The following is a 16,063-nucleotide window of genomic DNA, read 5'->3' on the forward strand; positions in this document are numbered from 1 at the left end:
GTGCTTCCTGAAGAAACTAATAACCCCTCAAAGAATAGGCCAGAACTGAAGTTAAGAAGAAAGAAGTGAGGATTACTGCATGGTTTTACTGTGACTATGACTAAGCAACCAAGTTTACTCCTGTTTATTTTGGACCTCAACAAAAAAGCTTTTGCTTTATATGTCTACCTGGGCAACAGTGATTGAGAGCTATTTTTCTGGATAAAAGTTGAAGGAAATCCCCTGTGGTTTACATTTGGACATTAAAGGGTTGACGTGTTTTGCTGTCGCATTCTGTTTTTAAATGCCTGACACTGCACAGGTGTTCAGACTCCAAATCCTTTGCTGAATCTGTCATCTCTCAGCAGCTTGTCACTATATCAGCTAACAAACTGAGGGCAGAATGAAGTTCCCGTATGGTAGAAAACTTAAAGTGCTTGACAAAGGTCTACCATAATTTGTTTCCAAAGCTGAAAAATATCACTACACTTGATCAATTTTCAGGTGTTAGATTTATTTTGATGTTCATTTGTCTATCTAGAGTTTTTGAATTTAATAATTATCTACAAGCCTTCGATATGTAGGACACAAACTAACAGATGACTAGAAACGCAAATCATTTTTGCAGGAAGAGAAGTTGTTGGTCTAACTCAAAGTCACCAAGACAAGGTATGCTATTACTTTCCCCCTGGAGCTTCCTCAACCTCAAGGAACATTTCCGATGCCCTAGCAGCAAGATAATTCTTTCCAGCTCTGTAAAGCTATTCTCTGCAACAATACTGGAAGGCCAAACTCAAGACCTACCCTTGCAAGTAAAGCTTAGATCTCTCTAAGGAGACTTGAAATGGATCACTATGCCCTTCTAGCTTATTTAGATAAAAGCCTTGTAAATGATAACTATTCCTTTGTAGATTATTTAAATTTTGGCTAGATGATTATTTAGCATTTATTGCTAAACAAAACCTGTGGTGGGATGAATTTGACCCTCGAACAACTAAGTGCAACTAATTCAAATCCCCTAAAGCTTTGATTCTGTTTCCTAATTAATCTTAACTACAAGTAGCGTAAGAGAATTGAGTCAGGGACGCCCTGAGCAATCTCAATCCATATACGGCCCACAGGCCTAGACAGGCTGCATCCAAGTGTGCTGAGAAAGCTGGAGGATGTCATTATGAGGCCATTCTCCATCATATTTGAAAAGTTTTGGAGATTAGGGGACGTCCGAGCAAAAAGCAAATGTTGCGCCCATTTTCAAAAAGGGCTAAGAACAACCTGGGAGATTACAGGCTGTTTAACATCACTGCAGTCCCTGGGGAAATCATGGAGCAAGACCTCCTTGAAGTCATTTCTGGGCACGTGAAGATGATGATGACTGGGAATAGCCAGCATAGGCTTTACCAGGGATTTATGTGCTTGACCAAACTGATTGCTTTCTATGATCAAAAGGCTAGATCCGTGGATGGGGAGAGAACAGTAGAGGCCATCTACCTTGACTTTAGTAAGGTTTTTGACACTACCTCCCAAGTATCCTTGTCTCCAAGTTGGAACATTACAGTCTAGATGAGTGGACTACTATTTGGGCAAAAAACTGGCTTGACTGCAAGGTCAGAAGGTAGTGGTTAATACTCTAACTGGAGGCCAGTAACAAGTGAGACATGTCCTGTTTAATTATCTTTATCAATGACCTAGAAGGAGGAGTTTGTTGGCAACAGCAAACAAGGAAGTGCAGTCAATATGCTCAAGGGCAGGGCCACCATTAAGAGGCAAGCTAGAGGAACAGGTCAACAGGAACCTCATGAAATTCTGCAAGGTCAAATGCACTCCTGCACCTGGGAAGGCAGAACCCCTTGTAGTGTATTGTGCTAATATTTCACAAAGATGGAAAAGGATTATTTGTGAAAGACTGACTTAATCTGTCATCCTACATATAGAGACGGTATTGCAGATCTCACAGCTTCCAGGGGTGTGACATACTGTAGAGAGGGCTCAATGAGGTGGTCCTAGAATTGAGACTGCCATCAGAAAATGAGCAGTCAGATTGGAAAACTACAGATTTGTATTTATGGACTTTAATAACTTATATCAGTTAGTTGCACTTATTTATGCTTTCTTATAGAACACATGTAAATGCACAGAACATTAATATACTATTACAGTAGTGTAATTTATAAAATGAAAAAAAATCTTAGGAACAGCTCTAATGCTTCTACTATTAAATCTTTGCTGAGGGGGATAAGACTATTAAACTACTCACCTTGCAAATAGTACTTCAAATTGACAAAGTACAGCCTAGCAAGGCTGTTCTCTATCTTATCCTCCAGGGTCAATAATTCTATACTTGGAGTTTTCTCTGAAAGGATTTGTGTTTCCATACAGTCTATATTTCAGATAAGCACGCACCTTGATGTTTCTAGCCCAATTGATGAATTTCTCCCACACATTTATTGTTCTTATTTCTGACTACTGCAAGAAAAAACAGCAGCTTTGTCTAGCTCTTAATGGAAAGTTTATCTATTAAAGATGATGACTTGTATGAGAAACAGACTGGAGTGCCAAGTAGGACTATTTTACAGACTACTCCAAACGTATTTCTTTCAGGAACAGGAAATTTGAAGTGATACCAGGTTTATTTCAACAGAACACCTGATGCTTTTCTACAGCATCTTTCAAGAGGGGCTTTTCATATACATTGACAGCTACCAAGGTTGCCACTGCTTGCAAAATGGGTCCCTCAGGAATTCATGCAATATTGCTTTAATCAGAAATTAGGGACTGAGCTTATTTAGGCATACAATCTGTTTATGTGTAATTCCTGCTGTCATTTTTCCTTTCAGCTGTTATTGTATTTACTCACCTCCAGAGCACTGATGTGTGTTCAGCCCTGTGCATGAAGTAGAAGACACTCCTGAAGCACTCGCAATGAAGGAAAATGGTAGGAAAATTTGTAATGGCGTAAGTCACTAGACACAAGTTTGTTCTCCCTGAGCTCTGAGCTGACCAAAACTGCAAAACTGTATTCATCCTACCTTTTGGTGTTGTGCTTGTCAACTTGCATATAGTGCTAATCTAGTCACATGGTTCACACCTTCAGGATAATACACATAGTATATATAGTGTCCTATTCTCATGGGCTGAACAGAAACGTCCACTGCTGATGTCCTGAAAAACATCAGCTACCTAGATAAAGTGTTCAGAAATGGATATAAAAGAATGATAGTGAATGCATCGCAGTTTGAAGTAGAAAAGACATTTCATCAACAGAACATGAAAGATACTACAATGAAAGTAGAAGATACTTAATTTTGATGGCTTCAGATGTGAGGTTTTTCTTCAAAAGAAGAGTTGGTCAAGAGAATTATTCAGAATATAATGTCTTATTTCTGAATCTAACTTAATCTTATTTTCTTCCTCTGCAAAATTGCCAAATTCTCTAATGATCCTATATGCTTAGACGGTATCTTTTAATACCAACAAGTTATGCTAATATAGATTAAGTCAGCATTTTAGAGATCTTTACATTAAGACGTTCTGTGAAAACAAACAGGAAAGAAGAATGAAAAAGAAAGAAAAGTCACTCCAAACATGCATGATCGGTAGAAAAGATCAGTAAAGAAAAGAGGCAAAACTTGATGCGTCTCGCAATGCTAACACTGCGGTTCTTTGAGGAAGAACTCCCCAGGAACTGCCCTAAATCCAGCCTAAAGCAAAATGTCTCAAGATTGATAAAAAAGAAGACAGCTAAGCACAACAGGAAGAAATTAATAAAATTTTGTGCATAATATTAGGGAAAACTTGCTAAACAGTAAGACATTGTCAACTTCCCAGGGACTGTCACTGGGGCCTTTTAAAACAAACTAAGGAAAAACATTAGGAAGTGTGCAGCAGGAACAGTCATACAGCATAGGAAGGTATTGGACAGCTTTTCTTGCTGTCTTCCTTCTATAGTAAACAGTAAAGGGCAGGGAGAGCTTGAGGCAGCAAGTCCGGTTTTTCACGGATTCATAATGCATGCCTATGCCCTAAACCTACAACCTCTAAAACCACACTCCAAGGCACATGGCCCATGCAGTCCTTAGGTGTTAAGGATACAAATTCCCTTCAGTTTGCTTTGGAGCACGCCTTTGTTCTGACTCATTGAGCAGCAAAGCTCCTAATCCACGTGTGAGCTCTGTCAGGATACCAGGCTAGATATTCCATCACCTATTTTTCCTGAAGGATCTAATCTAGCATGTGGTTTCACATACTAATGACTTAAGACAGAAAGAGGAAAAAGTGGTGATAATAATTCCTCCTCCACTTTTTTTTTTAATCCTGTGCCTTCCTGCAGGAGCACTCTGACAGATGTGAGAGGGAAGGCAATTTCCTTCTCTCACCAAACTGGAACATACCTATCCCGCTTCCAAAAGTGACTAAGTTTGTAGCTATTCTCTCTCTTCTTCTGAAATGTGAATCCAAAAAGCTTCAAGAGCAGGGACTGAGTACCCTCCTGCAGCATACTGTACACCTTGATAAATAGGATACTGTACACCTGGGAGATACACGAGGGCTCACATTCCCTTACGGTATTCTAATTGAGGATAACCACTGACTTATTTGCAAAGAGAATGGAGACATTATCATCTGTTTATTCATCAGTCCTCGAAAGCGGTTTTACTTCAGGATAAACAGCTTGCTTACCCTAAACGGCCTGCTAGCCTCAAGCCAAAGGCAGCATTCCTTGCAAATTCCAGTATAGCTCTGATATTTCTAAATGGGACAGATTTTAAGTTACTGCTTCTTTCTTCTCAGGACATTGTAAGTATTTCACTTTACTCCGTGTGGTGAGTTTTTATGAATCCTGTTCTCAGGCCCGATATGCAAACTCCGGATGCTTAATTCAAAGCTGTGACACACAGCTTCTGTAGTGCCTTACACTACCTTTCTATATTACTTACTGCCTGTCCACTCCTAAATCCATAAACTTCCAGGTAGTGAGTCAAGAGGTTTGTCATGCTACTAGCTATTCCTGAGTGGAAGGGATTTTGAATATATCATTCTATGTAACACAGCTAAAAGCTTTGTGCATGAAGGACTACCTAAATAATGCCAGCATCTCCCCCCCCCACACACAACTTGGAGATTAAATATATATATATATGCATATTACTATTCTGTACTAGGATTAAGCCAAGACCTTTCCAAATTTTTAATTATTTTTTTAAGTCATCCTCCCCACACACATGCACACACCTGAAAATATATAAAAATGTGAAAGTTAAAGTAATAATGCAGTATGTGGGTGTCTGAAAATTTATTTGAATGAATTTGAATTTTCCAGAACTGTACAAAAATTCCTGATCACATCTAGTTAAGATGTTGTTCTCAAACTGAAGATATGAGCAAGAAAAGATTTATTTGCACCATTGATTATTTCTTCTTTTCTGGTTGAGTATTCCAAAGAGGAGTCTGAACTAAACGAATGATACAGTAGCCCACATTTTCATTAGAGCCAAGAAAAGTTTGAAGTGTCTTTCGTAGCCTCTGTATGTCTATAAAATAAGAATGAAAACCCTGAAGTGCAGCTACCCCAGGAAATTCCAGTGAACTGCTGATCAGGATGCAGGTTTTAGTTTTCAGACTCATTTCTGTTTCCATTATTATTTTGGCCCATTTCCTAAGAAAATTAGGGTGTCTGTGATTCTGTTGCCTGTTAGCTATACATCAACCTCTCTTTTTAATAACTGTTCAACCACTCTGAACTTCGACCAAATCTGACAGAGCTGGTGATCTCAAAGATGCACAGTTTCCTATTAATTAATTCTCACAGGGCAGACAGGAACAGGGACACAGGGCACATGTTCATAGTAGAGTGGGCTTTATTATGACCTGCTCACAAAACAGTTCATCTCTGTACTTGCTGACTATGCTGAAGAACATTCCTATCACTGGTAAAGGAAAAGTCAGTTAAAGTAACTACTGCTTTGCATTATAGGGACTACAAATCTAATATTTAAGTAGAACATAAAATTGAACCTCTTCACAACTATCAGCTTTATTAACATCAATTAAAAAAAATCTAGTAATTAATCTGAACTGGACAAGACAAACCAAACCATCAAAACCAAAGACAGGAAATCTATTATTTTCGTATCTGCTATCATATTAATCTTGTTACTCCACCAGAACTATGACTGTGTTGTTCACTGAAACTATATTGCCTTCTGCTGAGTTTGCAATCTTCTGTGGAACGGTATTCTTGATCATCACAAATACTAAGCTAGCTCTGTTAGACTCATTCCTTGCCCAGCTGTTCAACACTAAGTAACAGTACATTAAGAACAGTAACACCAAATTTGGAGTCTAAGCAGAGTAACAGATTCCTTCCGATATCCACAAATTGTTGATGCTAAATAACATGTTGAAGTTTAAATTCTCTAGCCCAAGTAGTGTTAGGCTGTCCATTGCTGATATTTAGGTCATGCATATCTGCATAAAAGGATTAAGGGATAAATATCATAAAATGGATAGTATGAGGTATGCCATGTTTCTTTCACTCTTACATCTAGAGGCATTTATTTTAAATGAAATAGGTCCAAACTCAATGATGAATTTATTTTCCTGTTTTGACACAGGAAATAGATTTTAGTTTTAAAAGCCAAGATAATGACATACAATCAAATATCTTGGTATTATTTCAAGCTGACTTCAGTCAGGTACCATGAACTGGATACCAAGTTTTAATACAAGAAAAACAAGAAGAAGACAGAAGAGTGAGATGGGTAAGAATGGAGTCCTCACTGTTTAGTATTTGGAGGAAAAACAGCAGCAGCAACTTCACCACAACTGCTACAGAATGAAAGCTGGGTTTGGGGTCTTACAGGGAAGGAGAGAAAGCACAACTAAACAAAAACCTTCTGTGCCCCCCAAATGCTAATGTGTGTACTGCGGTGGTGGTGCACTTTGCTGCATCTCCCAGTCCTGATCTACGTTTGCCACACGAGAGCTCACTGCCATGGCAAGACGGCCTTTCCGGGGAGAGGCGCCAGCTGGGAAGCAGCAGACACGGGAGCACTCATGCAAGGGCTGTAAGTCGCAGTGGCCCAGCTGGTGGATCAAGCAGAGTCTGGCACACTGCCCCTGGTATGACCCGTACGCCATAGGATCTGTCCCACCCCAGGAAGAAGTTTAATGCCAGCTTTTTCCTTGCCTTGAATGGTCTTAGAAAGCAAAATGGCCTATGGATGAAATTTCATCTATTTTAAAAGAAAGTATGTTGTAATTTAATTAGAAATTGTTGCAGGCAAGTGTTTCAGTCCCCTATTAAGGATGAGGCTAACACACCACACAACTCTTCAACGGTGCCACTGCGTCGAGGTAACATTATCTACCATGAATCCTTCAGCAGAGCTGATTAGCATGTTGTTAGTTTAATGAGTGGAAAACAGCACAGGCTTTGGCTGTCTCATTGGTACACTGCTCCCTCATGGAGGTGGGCTCCTCTCACCCCTTCCTTCGCATTGCGTCCCTCGGAAAACAACCCTTTACAGCCCACTGGCCTGTGCTACCATATTTGACTTCCAGACTGGACTTGGGTTGAACCTTGTGAACCAAGGAGCACAGCGGAGTTAGCAGGTGCTCATGTAGACCACAGCCTCATAACGCACCATGCCCCATACTATGTGAAATAAATATTAGAATTATACTTATGACCTGAGATTATATTAAACTATATTGTAAAGATATTCAGGATATTTTTATTATTATTTTCCTCCTCAAAGTGTCACTAAAGGGTAGGTATAAAGCTGTTTATGTCATTCACATATCCTCTTTAGTATAGATTTCCTCAGTTTCTAAATACATGGCTCTGAGATAATTATAACCTTTACACAGTGTATTTTACTTGAAATACTACTCTCACTTACAGATTTTCTTGTCTTTTGGAGATTAAATGTCAAATTATCATGTTATTGCATGAAAAAGGTAGATAAATTAGAACCTGATCTGAGGAAAGCATGTGATACTAAAATTCAACTTGGAAAATATGTGCAGTGTCACCTAAAGAGTAATGGGTTAAAAAACCATAAGCAGTAAGTCACATTAATGACCGTTAGGGGTACTGGGCATGGTCATTCACCCGGGATGTAAACACATCACAGAAGTCAGCTGCTTCTCCAACAAGTTCACCCTTGCCTCAGTCTTTGTACAACATATCCAGGGCTCATAAACCAAGACTGCCCTGGAAGTGACGATGAGAAACTCACCCCAAGACTGCACTATTCTGTTGGCTAGTGCCAGCCTTTGCTCCCCCACTTCCCCAAAATAATGGTCGCACATGTGCAGCAAATCTTAGCTGTAAAGTACCATGAAGTCCAACTATAACATACTACAAAGCTACTGTTATGTAGCTGTTCCTGCACTATAATCTCTGAAGACTTCTAACTTACCTAGTAGAACGTAATTGCTTGGCATAAGGGGATATTTCCGTTTGGGAATACCTCCGATGCTTCAGGCTGGCAATGGTGGAAGAGCATGCTCACCAGAAAGCCCAATGAGGAGCAGCACTTCCAACTGCCCACATGCACGTACTGAAGACCAGAAGCAATCAGCAGATGCCTGCAAGGAGAAGAGAGCCTGGGAAGGACTGTAATATGCCTACATTCTTCTACATTTTTCCCTATGAGGGAAAAAAATTCGACATCCAATATTTTACCAGTCTGGGTTCCTCACCTCTTTCAAGGGATGAAAACAGCAACAGTACCCAGAACAGCTAATGTACATCTCCAGATTCTTGCACTTGTACAGTCACGAATATAGACAAACTCAAAGATCTCAAGTCATCCTTCTTTGCTTTTCCCCCTACCAAGCAGCTGGTTGGAAAAATCCCTGTTCTAAATTCTCTACAGTGAGCAGAATAATGGCAGGAAGGACCCATGACCACCTCTCACGCACAGAACTGAGTATTCCTGTAGAATGAGATCTGTGACCTTGTCACTCTCCTGCAGTAACCCCATGACTGCTCAGATTTGCTTCACCTGCCCACTGGGGTTCCTTCCCCCCCCCCATCATCTTCCTCTCTCTCGTAATCATCTCTGACTCCCAAAGTCAAGTCTCAGTGCTCCTTTTCTTCAGGTCAGCCTCAAGCATGCTCCTTCTCCATCAAAACCACAAAAAACCCTTAAATCTACATAATAATAAAACAAATACGGAAGCACGTCTATCCATTGTTTTATATTCCTAGATAATGGCTATGAAAAGATGGAATTAATGAGTTTATACTGGTGATTTATGGTATTAGAAATGCATGGTCATCACCAAAAACAAGCATTATAAAGTGAGGAAATTCTCAAATCAACACTGAACATAAACATAAGCCAAACATGATGGATATGAAGATGCAGAATCAGGGCATCCTAGATAACCTCAACTCTGCTTTATAATGACACAGTAACTATCATCGGTCCCAGCACAAATAAAGATTGATTTTAGAGACATTAGATTTTTAGTTTTCACTTCTCCCCATTCTTACTTTTTCACTTCCCTGCTATTAATAACTTCTATTACTAAGAACCATTTGGATCAAAGAGAAAATCTGATCTCAATAACTATATTTCTAAAGGCTCTTTAGAAATAATTTTACCTTAAATTATAGTCAAGTTGTTCAAATTCTGCATTTAGAGTAAGTGCTGTTATTTCAGGGAGAACAGAGCATTGTACCAGCATCAAAAGTCTCTGCTTTAAGGACAAAACTACTTAGTCTTAATTGCAGATCCATCTTCATAGCACTTTATTTCCTTTTCCACTCTTGGTTTGTTTCCTTGTCTTTCCAGTCCTGAAACAATCTCTTTGTTAACTGCAACTGAGCTTATAACTAGCGAGAGCAGCAGCCCACGGAGGGATTCCTTACAGGGAAAGAGCCGTACTGCTTTCCACATCCTGACCTGCAAATCCGAGTTTTTGCAAGAGATTTGTTCAGAAACAATTTGACCTGCCCCCCTCCCTGTCTCTCGCTCACCGGGCGCAGAGCTGACACCTCCCGTATCCCTGCAGAGCACCCACAGCTCTTCCAGCACCCCGGTGCCCATCACGGCTGAAAGGCTGCGCTGGGCAAGCACAGTCTTGGAGCAGGTGAACATCTGGGCTCCCGACTGCGCTCCAGGCTGCGAGAGGTCCGGCTGCAAGAGGCAGGTTCCTCGGCCGCAGCCTTACATCGAGGTCCCCCATCACCTCACTTAACGCAAGGCCGTACCCCAGTTACGTGACTCAACGTGCATGCACGGCCGCGTTGCACAAGCCTGCGCTGACGCTGGCGCATTTTCAGTGCTATGATGATACAGGAATAACTACCGAAGTACAAACCCTAGTGAAGCAACCGATGAATGGGATGAATTCAAACAGAGTATCAGAGAAAACCTGCAAATGTGAAGCATTAAATTGGGGAAAAGGGATTAAGAGTGCTGAAGGTGACTGTCATGGACTTAACTAGTGATAAAAAAAAACTCTGCCAGAAGCAAGTGTAAACTGGTAACCTAGATCACTACTTTTGTTTTATAACAGGGTATGGCAATGTGGTAAGTTTAAGAGGTTGGCAAAAAATCAAGACTAGAAGGCAGATTAACATGGCAAAGGTATTGTCCTATTGTCCTACGAAGTACACATGCTTTTAAATAGTTATTCATCACAGCAATTTTGCAATAAGGGTTAAAAAAAACCTTCCTTTTTCCTCATTGCATTTGCTTTCAATATATGGACATGTATGTGTGATAGAATCAAACTGACATTCTTCCCTGAGCACCGAAACATCTCACTCAGATTCTGACAAAGATGTAACCCACATATATAGAACTTTATCTTTTTTTCCTTCTCTAAGGGAATCCTTTGTTTTAAAACCATTCAACATAAAACAGTAGATATCTTCTCCTTGTTGCAGCCCTTCACCAGAAGTTCACAGGAATGGCCATGTTTGATGACCTGAGTCACATACAGGTCATGCACAGATCGCCGGCTAAGAGTCACTGACATCGCAATGAGTAGATGAGGACGAGTGCCTCATGTTGTTGTTTCCCATGCCATGCTGAGCAGCTCTTGCTCTTCCTCAGGGGAACGCACGTTGCTGTTTGTGAAGCACTGATTAAAGGTAAAATTCTCCCAAGTATTTGGAACTTAGGAGGAAGTCAGTGGTTACACCTAGAGACAAGCTGTAAGCAAGTACCGTTGCAGCCCCCTGGGTCTAGATGCCCCAAATGTCCACATCGGCAAGTGATTTCTGCTATTGCTCCCTTTTGACCCACACGTCTGAGCTTCCTTCTAGCAGAAGCCAAAGTTCAGGAAGGAAGAAAAAAAAGGTGGTGGGACTGATCAGTGCATCTAGATTTATCAGTTTAGCCTTTGGGCTCCATTGACCTTTCTGTTTCACTTCCCTAGCAGTTTACTGGTAACTGAAAGTACGTATAGCACATCTTTGATATGCAGATCTCAAAGTGCTTCACAACAGCAGACAAATATTTCCCATGCTACAGGTGGAAAGACTGAGAGACTCGGATTTCGCCTGCCCTGTGAGAGGCAAGGCCTGGGGTACCTTGCAACCTAGTGGACTTCAATCAGGCAGACTGCTGTGCAGTTATTAAACAGAATCTATAATGTCATTGTCCTAATCAACTTACCAATAAACTGAAAAAATATCAGTCACCCACTCCACAGCACTAGGTGAAAAGATGTGACATAACAACAAGTTGAGTTTAGTTGTATTTTATCATCCTGTGTAAACTAAACCTAGCTCCCACCCGCCTTAATACATACTTCTAATTTGGGACAATAAAAGTCTTGGACTATGTTGAAACCAGCATTTGTCGAGCTGTCCTCAAACTGCTTTCATTTCCTTAGGTGACTTACATTATTGTATTACACCCAGAATAAGTCACAGGTTTACAATGCCTAGAGCATCAAGAAAAACACCAAAATTAACCAAATGAGATGTTGGGCCCAATGTCCTTCATGACACAGATCTCACTGAATCCATATGCTCAAAGATGACTAGAGGGTCGCATTTACCTTTCCGAAGCGTTTAGTTTTACATGGTAGCTATTTCTGATTCTCACTATAAAGGCATGGTAAACAGGGGAAGTTTGCAAGGCTGTGGAGAGGAAATTAAAGTAGCCAGGAATAACGCACCTCTGGGTGTCCATGCCTTGCGTAGTATACGTATTTTAAATGGAAATGTATCTTTATCTCGGTGTTCAAACTATTTGTGTTCATAAAGCATTGTCCTGCACAATAGCATTCTAGATATGTTCTTTTCCACTGAAGTTAAGAATCTTAAACTCCGTTTTAACAAACTCTAAAAAATTTTGGATTAATTGTCTGACAAATTAATTTCCATTACAGGTAAGAATTTCAGCCCTTAAAAAGCCCTAACTTTTCACCGAATTTCACTCATATCAGATGCTATAGCTCAATCTTGGCACAGAAAATCCTAAAATAATACACTGTCTTTTTCTAACTACTTCTCATCTATACAAACACTCTTTGAAAAAAATACAACTGCTTTTAAGTAGTTGTAAAATAACTGATTCTTAGGTTTATGCCATGGTGACAACTCTGCCCAATCATGATGTTAGAAATGAGTTACTTAATAGAAACGCTGACAAAACTTTAGTTGTAGGCACTAGAAAATGCTGCTGTAACCCTTCTTTAATTTCACGCTGCAAAGATGTGGAAGTAAACAAGTAGTCGAGGTGGCGGTTAACCTACACGACTACAGACACCAGGCGCGAGTATTTGCCTGTGATCACACCTTGCCAAGGCAAAGCGTAAGCACTGGCCAGCTTCTGTAGCTACAACAGGCTTGACTTCTTGATTCAAAACCAACGTACAGCCTTTTTTTTTTTCTTCCCTGTCTCTCATTTTTAAAAGAAAAGGGATAAATCTCATACATTTTAAAGAGCCATATGAGCTATTTTTAAACAGTGTTGTGAAACGTGACATTTTAAAGTGACAAATTAATGAAATCAAAACAAATACTGAAAACTGACAACCGTTTTTTAAATTTCTTTAAAATGACAAATAATTTTCCCAGGGAAGTGACAAAAGCCCTTCTCTTAAGGCATTCAAAGGTAGACAGAAGACATCAGAAGACATACTATAAGTTATATAACCTAATACCTTAGTCTTTTCAATTCCCAATATGTAGAACTCCACTATTTATAAAGAGATAATTAACAGGGCATTGAGCAGTTATACGACAATTGAAAGACTTACTGAAAATTTAACAGTTAGTGTAAAGCAAGAGTATCTACTAATGATAATACAACAATTTTCTGTCTTGCTATTGATAAGAGCCCAGACACTAACTGTGCATTGCAAATTATTGTTTTGATATATATTGATAGTATAGGATAAAGTGACTTTTAAACTGAAGATATTTACACAGAAGCAAGTTAGTACATTAGCCTGATGCAACAGCGTGAAACCTTACTGTTTAATATGCCCAAGTATACATGGTAGTTTAAGAAATATATATGTGCTTACACTGCATGCACAGTGGTATCACATCTATCAGTTAAAAACAGTAATCCAGTAAAGCATTATAAAAATACATCCATACTCTATGAAGAAAGTAGTAAACGTTAATTTCTGATCAAATGATATTGGATCTAGCAAATAAACAATCATCTAACACTCCTTTCAGAAATCCAGTGAGATTATCTGTCACAATCTTTAGCGTCTCCTCAAATTGGTGAAGTTTTACTTCTATTTACCTTACATCTGTGCATCGTTAAAGAGCAGGTATGTATAACACACTTCTGTATTTGAAAACCAAGCAAGACTTTGAATTTAAGCCTAATGAAAAAGTACTTCTAACTTCATTAAAACATAGCACACAGTTGCCAAAAAATTTGAGTTTTAGCATCTGTTTTCATTAAAAATTAAGAATGCACAGTTGGTAGGAGGGCTCGATGATGGAATTTCTGGGTTACAATACTGTTGCTGTATCGCAACTGTGAAAGCCATAATTTTCTTTGTTGGCTGAAATGCTGAGCCTTTCACACTGTATTAACATTAACCATGCTGATCTTTGGTTAAAAAAAAGAAAAAAAAAGTCATGAATTAATATCACCAATGCCTGCCTGCTAAAACTACTAATTAGATTCCAGGGAGACACTAGTCATTCAAAATATTGGCTGGAGAACAAAGAATAGCACAAAGACTTGTATTCCACGCATCACCACCAGCACCAAGTATCTGCAAACTCAATTTATAATAAATTGCACCTTACCTACAGTTACCCAGATGTTCTGGTAACAGTATGATAAAATGTATTTACACAACTTTTTAGTAATAGATTAGCATTACAAGGTAGACCTAAAATATCACTAAAACCTGAAACATTCTCATTTTGCTTTAATTTATTATTTAACTAACTTGTTATAAGCTATAAAACTAATCGGCCCCAAAACTTTGCCGGTTTGTATACAAAGAACGCAGAAAAACGAAGACTCCCTTGTGAGTTAAACGCCGCACCCATCCAAAAACCCGCACCGACTATATGTGATTTCTGTCCTATTCTAGATAGCAACTTTGCTCCCTTAATCAGCACGCGCTCAAACCATATCTAAGACCATAGAAAGTAAGTTCACAACAGCATCCATAAAGCACCGTGCAGGAAAACTGATCCCTGCTGGGACAAGTTTTAATCAATCTCTTTGATACCAGTCTACAAAATTGGAAAGGCGCGTGTGTGCGAGCGCTGGCAGGTGGGAGGAAGGGGTGTTTTTATTTAGTGCCTTTTTGCTGAGCAACTTTGTAATCCAGGTACAGCTTTCCACTGGCATCCCTAACCCCGGTGCGCTGTTCCGCTGGAAACCGTGCTGTAAGGAGGGGAAGAGCGTGAACAGCCTTTTATTGTCCGAAAGCGGAGCGGCGTGCAAGAAACGCGTGCCTTATCGCCGGGCTGCAGCTCGCTACTTCACCGCGATGATAAAGTGCTCGAGCAAAAAAAAAAAAAAAAAAAAAAAAAAAAAAAAAAAAAAAAAAAAAAAAAAAAAAAAAGGAAAAAGAAAAAAAAAAACCATTACAAGACAAGCACAATCCAAAAACGGATTAGAATTTGACATAAGCTCCCTCAAAACCTAATCAATCAGCTCGCGCTGCAACATCAGACTCCAGCTCTTAGGGAGGGTGTTTAATCCCTTCAAGGTTTATTACACGCTTCCTATCGGCTATGGCGACAAACTTTGGGCTGCCAGGCGGCGAGGGGAGGGGGCGCAGCTCGGGCAGCGCGGACCCGAGGCAGCTATGCGAGCGCTTAGCAAGCTCCTGGGGGGAAAAATTAATAATAATAATAATTTTGAAATAACATGACAATAACCCTTCTTGAAGTGCGGACTGCCAAACTCGCCGTAAATAATTTTTTCCCGGGATTTAATCTCTCCCAGGGTGTCAAAATGAGAACCGAGCCCGCTTGTTTTCCGCTGCCGACAGCCCCGGAAAGGGGGATTTTCTCTCTCACGGACCGGGCGCGGCGAGGCGCGGCGCGGCGCTCCGGGCACCCCGCTCCGCTCTGCCTCCCCCGAGCCCCTGCCGCACGGTCTGGGGCCCTCTTTCACCCCGTCTAACGCCGCTCCAGCCCCCAAAACCCCTCCGCCGCGCACAGGGCAGCGTGCGGCACGACACGGGCCGCTATTACAGTTCATAACGAAAATAATATAAATAACAGAAAACTCTGCCAGCCCAAACGAGGACGCTGACACGAAACGCACAGCTTAAGAAAATAAATATAAATAAAACAAGGGAGCGCGGACGCACGGCAGGAGCCGCCCCGGCGACGGTTCAGTCACGGCCGGAGGACGCGGGCGGGCGGCACCGGCCCCGCGGCGGGAGCTGCTTTGCCGAGTTCCCCGCGAAGTTGCCCCAAAGAGGCGGCTGCCGGGGGCTCCCGGGCAGCGGCGGCGGGTTGCGCCCCCCGTCCCGGCCCGTCGGGGCCACTCACCAGGCGCAGGAGGCTCTGCAGCACCACGAGCGGCAGCGGCACCATCCTGCCGGCGCTCCACGCCGCGGCTGCCCCGGCGCCGCTCCCGCGCATCGCCGCCGCGGGGGGCAGGACGCAGCG

At 41.0% G+C, this 16,063-nt stretch overlaps 1 protein-coding gene across 1 annotated transcript in view; it reads right to left on the reverse strand.

Annotated features, from left to right (window-relative positions):
- Positions 1–15,988, reverse strand: part of NXPH2 (neurexophilin 2) — a 38,393-nt gene extending 22,405 nt beyond the window's left edge. Inside the window, exon 1 of the mRNA XM_026089015.1 lies at positions 15,944–15,988. Within this exon, the coding sequence (XP_025944800.1) occupies positions 15,944–15,988 (45 nt within the window). The remainder of the gene's footprint in view (positions 1–15,943) is intronic.
- Between the last annotated feature and the right edge of the window lie 75 nt (positions 15,989–16,063).

This window comes from Apteryx rowi, unplaced genomic scaffold (assembly GCF_003343035.1).
Source record: "Apteryx rowi isolate R43461 unplaced genomic scaffold, aptRow1 scaffold_8, whole genome shotgun sequence".
NCBI classification, from domain to species: Eukaryota; Metazoa; Chordata; class Aves; order Apterygiformes; family Apterygidae; genus Apteryx; species Apteryx rowi.